Source organism: Myxine glutinosa, chromosome 1, assembly GCF_964187855.1.
Source record: "Myxine glutinosa chromosome 1, kmMyxGlut1.1, whole genome shotgun sequence".
Taxonomy (NCBI): domain Eukaryota; kingdom Metazoa; phylum Chordata; class Myxini; order Myxiniformes; family Myxinidae; genus Myxine; species Myxine glutinosa.
Window position 1 is genome coordinate 225,328,086 of NC_136261.1, and position 13,279 is coordinate 225,341,364.

A 13,279-nucleotide genomic window follows, 5' to 3' on the forward strand; every position below is an offset into this window, starting at 1 on the left:
TTTCCAGAGTCCAAGCTAATAAAACTGGTGCAAATCGCAGCAGAACTGAAAAAAATTCCTTTTTGTTTTTTTGTTCGCCTTTGTGGATTTGAAATGAGTCAAGATATTGAAATTTTAAAACATTTTTTATGTACTCCTGTGTTTTGTTTTACTTTGATACATAGCACAATTTTGAAATTTCATCACAAATTATCCCCACTGTACAATTTGAGGCTGCGGAAGAGCTGCATGCTGCATGCATGCATGCCTCGCATGCTGCGGAAGAGCCAACAGCCCGAAATACGTCAATGGATTGGTTCTCTTCTCTTCTTTCCTGGGTTGAGCTGGAAAATATGCCAGTCCTCCCCCATCCAAAACCTTGATCTTTTCTTCCCCCGCTAATTTCGGTCCCCTTGTGTTTTATACCTCTTCCCCCCCCCCCCCCCTCCCCTTCCCACACCTCCTGCCCCCAAGCCCTCTCCCTCCCACACTTCTCCCTGCTCTCAAATGTTGTGGTTGTGTGCTTCCCCTTCTCTCCCCATCTTGTCTTCCACTCCCTCTTTTTGTATATTTTGTTTGTCTGGTTGATTTGTTTGTGAAATAAATGTTAGCTCTTTCACGAGCCTCGATTCAGTATAAAAAAAGAAAAAAGAAAAGAAAAAAAAAAGTCATTATGACTATCATGTAATATGCTGCACAACCCGTCAGCACTGGACACGTGTCAGTTCTAGCGGTGCCGGTGGATATTAAAGATCTCGTGGTCTTTTGTGACGAGTAGGCAACTTATCACTGGCACTTTGAATAGATTACCAATTCCTATAAAACTCGCAGTCAAATGTCAAGCCTGGCCAGCTGGTGTGTGAAGGACTAGGGGCAAAAATGGTACCCCAGCCATCTCAACAAGCTGGGAATAATTGGGAGTTAAATTAGTAAATTAGGAACAGCTATTATTGTTCAACAATTAATTTAAACTGTTGTGAGGATAGCTTTAAATGAAAAACCGTGCGTGTGAGTGGATCCTTTTTGAAGAGGACTAAAAATGTATTATCCATCAGTGGATGAAGAGCATCAATATCTCCATTGTTGTTAACAGCAAGAAAGTTGGTACTGTTTGTACTTTGTAGCCTTTTTTAGTGTCGCAGGCCTTCAAGATCTGCACGTTACTGTTGTTGTTGGGGGTCAATTTTTGAAATGTGCACCCATTGGTCAGACAGTTGCTGGACCACACCCACATCTGTCGTTCGACTCCACCCACCATAGCACCGAGATGAAATGATATGGCCACAATCTTTGTTTTCTGGTGGGCCAAACACATTAGGCCTGTAAGCCTCTGCCGAATATATACACTTCCTGGGTTTGTTGCATCAGATTCCCATTGGCTTTGATTGGGCCGAGTGTTATTAATGAGGCAATTTGGTATTTTCATTCACCAGAAACTCAATAAAACAACACCGACCCCTAGACCCACGACAGTGCTGCCGTCTTCAAAACACCCAGAATGATTTGCGCAGCTGTGACATCATTCGTACAGGGGTTGCCAGATTTCACCACACACACTCCCAGTGATCTGTCAATATTTTACGAGACAACCTCGAACTACACTCGCAAATGAAGGGTTTATTGAGAAATACTAAGTGCAATAAAGGTCACACAAGCACGAATAACGAGCTTAAAGTGTTGGAGTGTTTTACACATGTTAAAACATGTCAAAAATAAATATCTATAACAGTTAAACCAATACGTGACTAAATCATGGTGAGGCGAAAACCTTCCTAACATGCAAGTGCAGCATATTGTGTACAATGACGATATTAAGCTTCAACATTCAGAATATTGTTGCGGGTGAATTGAAAGAGCAGCACAAAAGCATTCATCCCAACAGTTATTTCTTATCGTCCCCGACATACAAAATAATAGGATGGCAAGATGTTCAAAAGCATCGGACGTGCATTTTGACGTAAACGTGACCTCACTCCACTCCAGGTGAAAATGAGTTTTTAAAAAATATAAAAATATAATTAAGTAAGTTTTGGATTATCCCCACTGAAAAGTCAAAAAGTATCTGAATGTGCCCTCCTGTTAGTTCAAGACACACAACTGATTCCGTGGGTGGACGAGAGACTACACCAACACCAACTAATACATCTCCACTCTCAAAAAAAACAAAAAAACACAACGAAGGTGCACCAGGCATTGCTAGGTCATTAGGATTGCCGTTGTGGCAGGTTGCCCCATTCTGAAAATGCATTCCATAGATACTACAATATCAATGGATACTGCAAGGACAGTGAATGTAAAGACAATATCTCAAGGGAAAAAAATGAAATAAAATTAGGAATATTTCCTCAAGCACTTGAATCCATAAAAAGTGACCACAGTGGTGTGCAAACAATAACAAAAGTTTTTGTTTTTTCAAACATAGTTGTATAATAACTTAGACAAACAATTTGTATAATCAGTTGAACATAATATCATGGCTAGTCCATATTATTAACCACCGTTCAGGAAACGATGCTAAACAAAGACAGAAAAATTACCACCAGAGTAGAGTGCACCACTCGTCACCTTCTCAACGGCAGAATCTCTGCCAGAATCATCCAACAACTGGAACGCATGGACAGAACACGACTCCGGCAAGTCTTTATTGCTGCAACTGTGGGACAGGTTTCTCTCAGTGTGCTATTGTTTTGGTGTCCGAACAAGGCCGTTCATTGCCGTCATCAGCCCTGGGCTGAGCCGGCTGATCGCTCTCTTCATTCATGGGCAACTGTAACATGTGGCGACGGGCAGCGAGACGTGGGCAGCGGGGACACGCCGAGGCATGGAAACAGGCACGATGGAAACAGGCGCTGCAATCTGCAGTTTAAAAAGGAAAAATGACAGGTGAAAAGTTCAGAGAATGATTAGCCTGAAAAGACAGGATAGCAGCATATCGTTTTCTATTACAGCTTAAAAGCAATTCCGAAACCAAACCACACACAAAAAAAATAAAGACCAAGAGCCCATAATACATTTATTTATAACTAGCACAGTACCCACCCTCTGGATAGATGGAGGTTGCACATTACTTGCTGAAAAAGTATAGTCTGTATATATCAATAAGACGATGTTTGTGTGGTGTGCATCTAAAAGTGTAGAAAGGTTCTGGAGGTTCTATGGTTCTGAAGGTCTCTAGAATTCTAAGTTCCCCCACATCCAATAGTAGTTAAGGTCTAAAATGCTATTAGACTTTTTGGTTTTTGATATTCTATATCAAAATTGAAATTGAAATATCAATATTCTATTGAAATATCACTTAATCCGGTTGCTCATGAAATCGCTAATGAAGAAGAAAACCACTCCTTTTGCATCTTCAGATGCATATGGCAGCTGAAGGGGTTTCCTAGGCTATCGGACACAATCCTGGACGGGTCACCACTGACACAGGATACTCGAATGGCTCATTCATCCCAGGAAGTCATTTTGCCAACCTCGGAAGAATGACACGCTGTCAACCCACCTGGGGTTGATTCAACAGCATGACAGGGGCTTGAACTCGGGACCCTGAGATCTCAAGCCAGCCACCTTAACTGTTACGCGAACACCAGGCTATGACCTCTAATGAAAGGGAGACAATTCTAATTTGGCTCAACCTGCCCAACCTATAAATGGTCCTTGGTCTTGGAGTAGATACCAGACAAAGTGATGGGACTGTTCCATCATAATGGAGAAATAACCCAAATAATAACACCTATGAGAAATCCGAAAAAAAACAAATAATAACCCCCCACCCCCTCCCCCGCCCGAATTGTACGATCGCCACACTGGCAAGTACTCGATGACCAGGCAGGTGTGAATGACTGCTGTTCTCAATACTTCAACATGCGGTACCTGACTGGTAGAGCTGCTGAGTATCAAACTCCATACTATACTGTACTCCCTTTAATACCACAATTTAATTGATGACATTAAATGAGGCATGCATTATAAGCTCATCCTCCTCCACTCAAAAAATAAAAGAATGGAAACTTGTACCAACTTTTTAAAATTAACAAGTTCACACAAATAACCCACGAGAATTTATATACAACTGCCCTTCTCTCCCCACTAAATTGTAGTCTAAAATATGTGGGTTTCACCTTGTGGAATACGGTGCTCACAAAATCGTGACTATTCCTCATGCCTCAACAGAAAGGGCCTGTCACATGTCCTTGGGAGATGCAATGTGCACAATGGCTGTACTTCTTTGACAATGCTTTGCTAGCTTTAAGCCCCTTGTTATACCTGTACATGTACACTCTTTACATGCATCCAATCAAGTCGAATTCCATTTAAACATTGAATTAACCCTCAAACCGTTACCTGAACAAACACACACTCTCATTGTCCACAAAATGTGCTCCTTTGACTTTCACCCTCGTGCTATATCAATCAGCCAGATACCCAGAATAGAGGTGCCATTGTTGTGCTCTTCGACTATTGCTCGCACATTTCTCAAATAATGCAGAAAGGGCATCCAGTTCGCTGTCTAGATCCAAGTCTTCCTTCCGATTAAAAACGTTTGAAATGAGTTGCAGCATTATTTACACTGTAGCTTAATGATGCCAAATGCAAAGGGCAAGTATAAATAATAGAGGCAGCATATCAAATCGCAGTGTTATGCAATGTTCTTGCATCCCGGAGTGACCGATTTGAAGAGTGTACGAGTCACTTTTAGAGGTTTGGGAGAAAGCTAAAAGTGCATGATATGTACAGTGGTAATCGGAACACCTGGCGACATAAGAAAGATGTGACAGAATGGCTTTGTTACATTTCATGAGTTCTTCCACATTCTAAAAGACGAGGCAAATTATGCAAGTAAATAAATAAATGAGACCAGCGAGGTCAGAAACACAAGGAAAGGTGCACGCAGGCCAGGTACCTGGGCATTGACTGCACTTTTCAAGTTGAAATGCGAATAAGATGTCTGTTGGGTTTTTGCAGAACTCGCAAATAAAGCCCCTCGCTTGGCAAAGCTGTCATTAAAAAAAAGAAGAAAAGCAATAAGCAAACGATACCAAAACGAGGGACCGTCTATCTAGTATGTACTCAAAAAGGCCCCCCATGGCACAGTCATTTATTGTCACTAAATACCACAATGGCATGGCATCCTCCGAAAAAGTTAGGGCAAACAGAAAATTTGTGTTTCTGCCAAAAGACAACAGCAGAACTAAAATGGCACTCGGTAGAGCACATACCTCTCCCAGGATGAACAGTTTACGTTTTGTATTACACTGATAGGCTGGATGGACCTAAACCAAGCTCATAATATGCACCTGGACCTAAACCAAAATCGAATTGGTTCTTGTCACATGCCCAACTCATCCACCATGTTTTGCAATAACCGGTCCATAACTTTTTGAGATATCATGCGCACAGACACACAGTCAAACAAACTGACAGACAAGGGTGAAAACATAACCTCTGGCCACCTGCGGTGGCAAAGGTAAATATTTGTGTGCGATATTAGAGTGTCAATATTAGATCAGGCAAACCACACCAACATTGTGCCTTCTCCTCCCACCTCCCCTTCCAGCCCTCCTGCCCCTCTCCCCACCCACCCGACACACCAAATATCCCTCTAAATCTTTCCTGTTGTAAAAACGGAACTCCCCATGACACATGCGTTTACAACCCATTGTCATGCTTGAAGCAATTTGTTACTTTTCCTCTTGCTTCTCCAAAGCAACTTTCAACAAGTGCGTGAAGTAAAATACGCGTTGCACGAATGAAGCATGTCATGTCGATTTCTGGTTGGAAAATGACAACCCAATGGTTTAAACTGGAATTGCAAAAAAGAAAAAAAACAACCTTTGAATTACAAAATTTGTCATCAATTTAAAAAAGCACATTCAACGCACTTAATCTGCAAAAATATTTAATATGAAAAACAGAAATACCTAAATTACAAAAGTATTCAACACCGTGAGTCAATACTCCATGGAAGCGCCGTTGGCAGCGATTACAGCTTCGAATCTTCTAGTTAGATCTGTATCGGCTTTGCACATCTGGAATTGAGGAGTTTCTCCCATTCTTCCTTGAAGATTTGCTCAAGCTCTGACGAGAATGGGGAGCATCAGTGAATAGCAATCTTCAAGTCTTTTCACAGATTCTCAGTGGGATTCAAGTCTAGGCTTTGGCTTGGCCACTCAAGGACTTTCACGTTCTTGTTCTAAAGTTATTCAAGTGTTGCTATGGCTGTATGCTTGGGATCATTCTCCTGATGGAATGGAAATCTTTGCCACAGTCTAATGTCTCTTAGACTCTGAAGCAGGTTATTTTCAAGGATTTGCCTGTATTTGGATCCATTTGTTATTCCCTCTATCCTTGCAAGTCTCCCAGTCCCTGCCACTGAAAAGCATCCCCATAGCAAGATGCTGCCACCACCATGCTTCACGGTAAGGATGGCGTTAGATGGGTCATGAGCTGCGTTCGGTTTCCGCCAGACGTAGCGCTTTGCATTCAGGACAAAGAGTTCAATTTTCATCTCATCAGAACACAGAATATTTTGCCTCATGCTCTGAGTCTTTCACCTGCCGTTTTTGCAAACTCTAGGTGTTCTATGCCTCCACCATTTTCTCAGAAATGGCTTCCGTCTGGCCACTCTCCCATAAAGCCTAGATTTGTGAAGTGCCGCAGAGACTGTTGTCCTTCTGGTAGGTTCTCCCATATCAGCCAAGGACTCTAGTTCTGTCAGTGATCATTCGGTTCTTGGTCATCTCCCTTGCCCAATTGCTCAGTTTGGTCGGACGGCCAGCTGTAGGAAGAGTCTGGGTAGTTCCATATTCTTTCCATTTCCTAATGATGGACCTCACTGTGCTCTTGGGAATTTTCAATAATCTAGAAATTGTTTATGATCTATGCCTCCACACAATTCTATATCAGAGTTCATCGGAAAGTTCCTTGGACTTCATGGTACAGTTTCTGCTCTGACATGTACTTTCAACTGGGTGATCTCATAGAAAGGTGTGTTTCTTTCTAAATCATGTCCAATCATTTGAATTGGACACAGGTGGACTCCAACCAAGTTGTGGAGACGTCTCAAGGATGATCAATGGAAATTGGATGCACCTGAGATGAATTTGGAGTGTCATAGCAAAGGGGTTGAATACTTAGACTTAAGACATTACAGCTTTTCATTTTCAATTGATTTGTAAAAGTTTCTAAAAAGATATTCCACTTTGACATTACGGGGTATTATGTGTAGATCAGTGACAAAAAAATCTCAATTTAATCAATTTTTAATGCAGGCTGTAACAACAAAATGTTTAAAAAGTATTAAAATAGCTTTTTATTAATGATTACAAAGCAATATCCCCCCCTCCTCCCCAAGGGTTTTTTGTGATGTGCGATATTACCCCCTACCCCCACTTCCCCTCCACCCTCACGGAAGTACATTTTATTATCGGGAATTTATAACGGTGAGACACTGTCTGATCCTTTCAATGACATGATCCAACATATTATAATGTCATGTCAAGGCATAAAGACAACTTGTAGTGCCGTTTTTACAAGACCACTAGCAAAATTGTTTACAACAAAGGGTAAGATGTTCGGGTGAAGTAGAGGATGAAATGAAAAACAAAGAAGCCAATACAGCGAAAGAACAAACATAAATAAACAAAACACCGACGAAACTCCCCAAGGGGTTTTAATTCTCCCTTGGACAAACTCCATGTTAAGGATTATCATGTGGTTTTTCAGAGGCTGCGTCCAATATATAACAAAAGTAATAACAGTAATTATAACAGCATAATATTAACATTATTGTAAAATAATAATATAAACAATATTAATAATAATTGGCAATAATATCAAGGACAATAACATGACCGCCTGCTGCTCCCGTAGTGAGTGGATGAACGAGTAATAATAAACAGAAGAAAAACAATACGTTGCCAGTCTGGTAACGCTTGGTACCTTAATAATATTAACACACCGCCATCCTGATGGCATGCACATTCACATTACCCTACCACCTTACACCCCCACACCCTCCTCAAACCTCTCAGGGAGCAGGTGTTTCGAGTTAGACAAAAGAACCGACCAATAATAATAAAATATTGCAGTTGACTAAAAAGTTGCATGTCATTTTGGACCACCCAGTGTATAAAATTGCATAGCGAATTATTTAAAAACAAAACTCCTCCACCCTAGGAAAGACAGGACGAGATAGGCATGGAGAGTTAGAGGAACAGAAAAAGGAAAGATTATTTATGATATCTACACCTGGAGCTAGAAAGAACAAATGATCCCTAAACACTGAACACAACTTTTATTCCTAGCTTCTGCCGTCTATGGAACCACCTTCCTGTCTCACTCTTCCCTTCAGGGCTTCAAAGCAAGCAGTGCACTGCAATCTCTTGTCATCCCCAATTCTGTCCCATGATCTTTATTACCCCCATTAAGCTCTCCCAACCCAACCATCTTACTTGGTGGTACCAGTGTTTACTCCCCTCTTACCTCTCCTCTTTCCAAATTAGTAATTCCCTTGACGTTTGTCCTGCCGTCATTGCTACGTCGCTCTTTCATGAGCCTCACTCCTGGAAAGGGGGAAAATGCCATAAAGTTGTCTGAAAAGGTGTGGCCACAAGTCCCATGCCACAGTGGCAGAAAGAACAGCACCAAGAGTCACAAACATGTACATTTAAGATCAATCAGCATCAATACAGAAACAGGCCGTTGCTTTGCGTGGTGCTTTTAACACCTGCAGCGATGGCGAGGCCACGAGTAATCACAAGCTCCGACTCACTTTAGTGCAGAACAGCTTGGAACAAAATGATAAAATAACTACTGGAGTTGTAGATCCTGCCATATTCACAGACCACCCATGATCATGCACACAACAGCCCAATACCCACACACAGATGAAACTTGTGTCAAAAGAAAGCTTTTCAAAATACCTCTCTCCTTTTTCCATGTCATGAACCCTGATTTTCTTGAAACAGTGTTAAAATAGAAAGAAGAAGCTATTGGGCAATTGATCCAATTGATTATTGGTTTTAAAGACTGAAAATAAATAATCACATTACCAATCACAGCAAAGGCTTTCCCCTCAGTGATGTTGATCAGATTGGAAATATTACAAATATCTAACGTAGGCAATTCACCTAAACAAGTTCCCTAGCTGTGTGGTGAACCCCTACATTTTCAAGGAGAGAGCTGCACAAACTAATTTTGTTCATTAATCCTTAACATTCTTCCTGCAGATACGATACCTGACAGCTTTCGATGTGCTGAGTGCCGGCGGGCAAAAGGGGTTGTAGGCGTTGGGCAAGCACTCCTGACCGAGCATCCACAAGCTCCCCAAGGGAGTACACATGCAACTCGCTGGTCAGGTGTGACGGCAGCGCAGAAAACTGCTCACGTAAGCTGGAACAAACAGGTAACACACGTGGATCAATTGCTTACACAAGGCTTATATTTTAAGGCACAGAATAAGGCAAGATAAATATATTTCCAAAAAACCTCAATGCACTCTACTCGGATTACCTTTTTCATTACCAACTTCCGCCGAATTGCATGAGTTACGTGACTATTTTTTGTTATTCATTGCACTGCAATGCTCAGCAGACATCTCATTTGTTTAATTAGGTAACACGTAACCCAGTGCTACCTGCCACATGGTCGAGTGTTGCCGGCGATTAAACCAACACCCCTCACAGGTTTGCTAATGGGGAGGATGACTGTGACACCCTGCCAGGACTAAAAACAACACCTGACAAAGGGTGGATGAGCTCCCTACGGGAGCCAATGGCCATCCAGTACAGAGATGGTGTCTCCTAAAAAAAAAAACACCTAATGGGGGGTAGGAAAATTTATATTTCCGCCTGGCCAAATTACCCCTCCCCCACCCTCTTCCTCCCCCACACTCTTGCATAGTGGTCCTCTGAAGAGTTTTCTTTGTTCCAGGACTAGGTGAAGGTTTTGTCAGTTTTTCCTCATCTTCTTTTTCTCTGTAGCCCTTTACATTTAGTGGCTCTCAGCCTTGTTTAGGGCAAATTTCAATAAAAAGGAGTTATGCTTCCCTTAAATAAAAAAAATAAAAAAATTAATATGCATTTTAAATTAAACAATCAATATAACAAAAATCAGCAACTTCAGGAAAAATATTTTCCTGTTTGGGTAAATATGTCAATGCAAGCCTTCCCAGTCTCTCAAATCCGGCTTCTCCAATAATCACATCAAGCAACAGAACCCAAAGTCAAGTAGATTTAAAAAAGTGTTTCTTACAAGCCATCGGAAACACGATATTGAATGGTTGGAATTTTTCAATGGCTTAATGATGATGTACAATAATAATGTGACATGGAAGGGGGAGGCAGGATTCATAGCTAGACTGTGGTAAGTGTAACATCGTCCATGTGTTTCAAGTAGGTTAGGTTGACATGTAACAGGGACCTGTCAGAGTAAGTCGTCTGATAAAATGTGAAGCTGAGGAGGCAGTGTATGTCATTTATAGACAAGATAGATAGAGTAATACTGTAGGCAAAAACACCTCTTGTTTGTGGGTGGGGCTATGTGAGGACTTCCCATTACAGAGGCACACATGTCACATGTGTGCGAGTAGGACCATTACGATATCTCTGGTCAGAGTGTGCCAGCGATAGCATCGCAGTGTGCTGTGGAGCCAAAAGCGGCAATGGTTAATTTTTATTGGGGCCAACCCGTGAGTGGGACATCCAGGAGGACTTTGCCCAAAAAGAGGATGATGACAAGAAGCGGATCACATATAGGAAGTTTTGTGAGGAAACATTGATCGTGTTATATTTTTGTCTGAGGAAATTTGGAATTTAAAAGTCTTTGGTATGACGCTGCCAGAGTTTGAACCACCGACCTCTGAGACCCAAAGCGAACACTCTAAGCATTACACGACTGAGGCTCATAAAATATGGATTTGAAGTTACAGTCCTGAACAGTCAGAGGAATGTATAACCCACTCAACCAACCTGCTACATCAAATCTATAAATAAACAAAGTTTTAAAAGGGGGTCGAGTGTTTCCTCTTTTCAAACAGCCCGATCTGACAAGATTTGATTCTGTCCCCTCTGGACAGGCTGCCGATACTCTCTCAGTAATGGTTGGAGGCTCTAAAACGTCAAACAATGGATCAGGACCATCTCCATGGACATATCTCGGGAATGTGACAGTCTGGCATTCAGCATTGCTTGGTAAGGTCTCTGCCTGTGGCAAGTGGCATACAAAGCTGCGTTTATACCTCGACTTCTGTCTTCCTGCACTCGTGCAGTCAACACGTTGCTATCAATGGAACCATCTCTTCTCCTCTCCTCTCCCAGTGTAAACCGGAGTGCTGTCAAGGAGTTTCTTGGGCCCAATCGTGTTCCTCATTTAGACAAAAAAAACCTCTGATACACCAGAAAACACTTCCTTTTTGCAGACGACTCCATATTGTATTGTACAGTACCTGCTCCCACTGACAGACAGATGGCAACTGAGTATCTCTCTGCTGGTCTGGGAATAACTAGATGCTGGTCTGCTCTTTTAATCCTGAAAAATCTCGAACTCACCCTGGCAATTCCAGAACGATCACAAAACAAACCCTCCGATATATTCCGATGGTCAGCCAATGGAAGAAATTATTGTCTTGAACTTACATGCCTCGGCTTCAAGAAAGACAGCTCCTGGATCTACCAAAAAGTAAGCCACAGGCTGGGCATCATCCGTCGTTCCATGAAAAATCAGAACTACGTACAGCCGACAAGCCCTTCGTCCATAGCGCAATGGAGTACCCTAGAGTCCCTGTATATAGAGAGTTGTGTCAACTCAAATTTGGACGCCATTTTGTGTCTAAGTGTGTCGGATTAGATATACATGTACATTCGCGATATGGGGTGATATATTCTAAACCTGCTAAAAAAAAATTTACTGCACATATTTAGTCTTATTATTACATACAGGTGATATACAGGTGATATTTGTTTTGTCAAAAACTCAGCTATTGCCGTGAAAAAGAGCTGTGTGGTGATATTAAAAGTGGTATGGCAATGCATATTACAAGCCAACACTGCATATAAGAGCTAACATTATAAGTAAGACAAACCAATGCTGTCGTTCTCTGAATTTTAATAACTTTTAGAAAGGAGTGTGGGCATATCCAATATTTTTTAAAGGGTGCCGAGAGCAATTCCGGTGTCGGACTTCCAGCCGACATATAGTCTAACACACTTAAAACAAATTCTGTACGTGGTATTGCCATATTTCTATAGTGTACAACTTTAGTTTTATCGACATTTATATTCAATTTCCATTGTAATGATTTAACAAGCTGCAAGTCAGCTTCTGTCTCTGACATAAGGAAAACGTCATCGGCATCTAGTAAGATTGAAACGTTCATTTATTACTACACCCTTGCCCAGAACTCTGATGGATATTGCCTGATCGATTAATATGTTTCATAGCTGGCGACTTAATTAACACTTAATTTTCGACTGCGCCAAGCCGTAATTAAACAGAGAAAAAACTTTTAAAAATACCTGCAGTGTGCACGGTTCGTCTAGTCGAACAGATATGGAAAAGCACAGATAAGACGTCGTATTCACCATAACTTGTTTAATTTCCCAGAAATGTCCCAAATTTGTCTTCTGACTTTATCACTTGGAAATCTATACATCTTATATTTCCCAGATTGGTTTGAACAACCAAAAGCAGAACAACCAGTCATTTTGTTTGGCAATAAACAACATTCCCGTACCAAGCTGACGTTCACGCACAGTGAAGTTAGACACAAAATGGCGCCACAAAATCACGTGACCAGAAATCTCGGGTCAGCGCATGGCGCAACTCTCTTTATACAGGGACTCTAGAGTACCCTATAGGCTGATGCCCCAGCATCGCATTTGTCTTTCCTGGAATCTTTCAAATATAAAATATCGACAACATTGGCATCTCCCACAATGAGGCAGAAGGCATTCTTCTTATGAATTCCTCCAGTACACACCTTCTGGTTCAATTTCCAAAATCCAAGTAAAAAAACATAGATTTGATGACACCACTGACAACACCTGCAACCACTGCCAGACCGCTCCACACACAATAAAACATATCATGGAAAACTGCACGGTCCTGGGATCTCTGGATCACTTTGGTGAGATTGATTATTTCCGTGCTGCTGGTCTGTTCAACCAGAACTGACTGGGGCAACACAACAACTCCTAAAATCCAGGATTATTACACACCTCCACTCTTCCTTCCCATTTGTGGAACTGTATTCTTGAGATAATCTCACTCTTCCCTCCACGGCTTAAAAAGCAGGTGGTACACT

At 41.6% G+C, this 13,279-nt stretch overlaps 1 protein-coding gene across 2 annotated transcripts in view; it reads right to left on the reverse strand.

Annotated features, from left to right (window-relative positions):
• Positions 1–1,576: 1,576 nt before the first annotated feature.
• Positions 1,577–13,279, reverse strand: part of RUBCN (rubicon autophagy regulator) — a 48,370-nt gene continuing 36,667 nt past the window's right edge. For both annotated transcript variants that reach the window (XM_068101434.2, XM_078784405.1), the window contains exons 19-21: positions 9,216–9,369; positions 4,880–4,973; positions 1,577–2,835 (exon numbers count right to left, since the gene is read on the reverse strand). In XM_068101434.2, the coding sequence (XP_067957535.2) occupies positions 2,651–2,835; positions 4,880–4,973; positions 9,216–9,369 (433 nt within the window). In that variant the 3' untranslated portion in view covers positions 1,577–2,650. The remainder of the gene's footprint in view (positions 2,836–4,879; positions 4,974–9,215; positions 9,370–13,279) is intronic.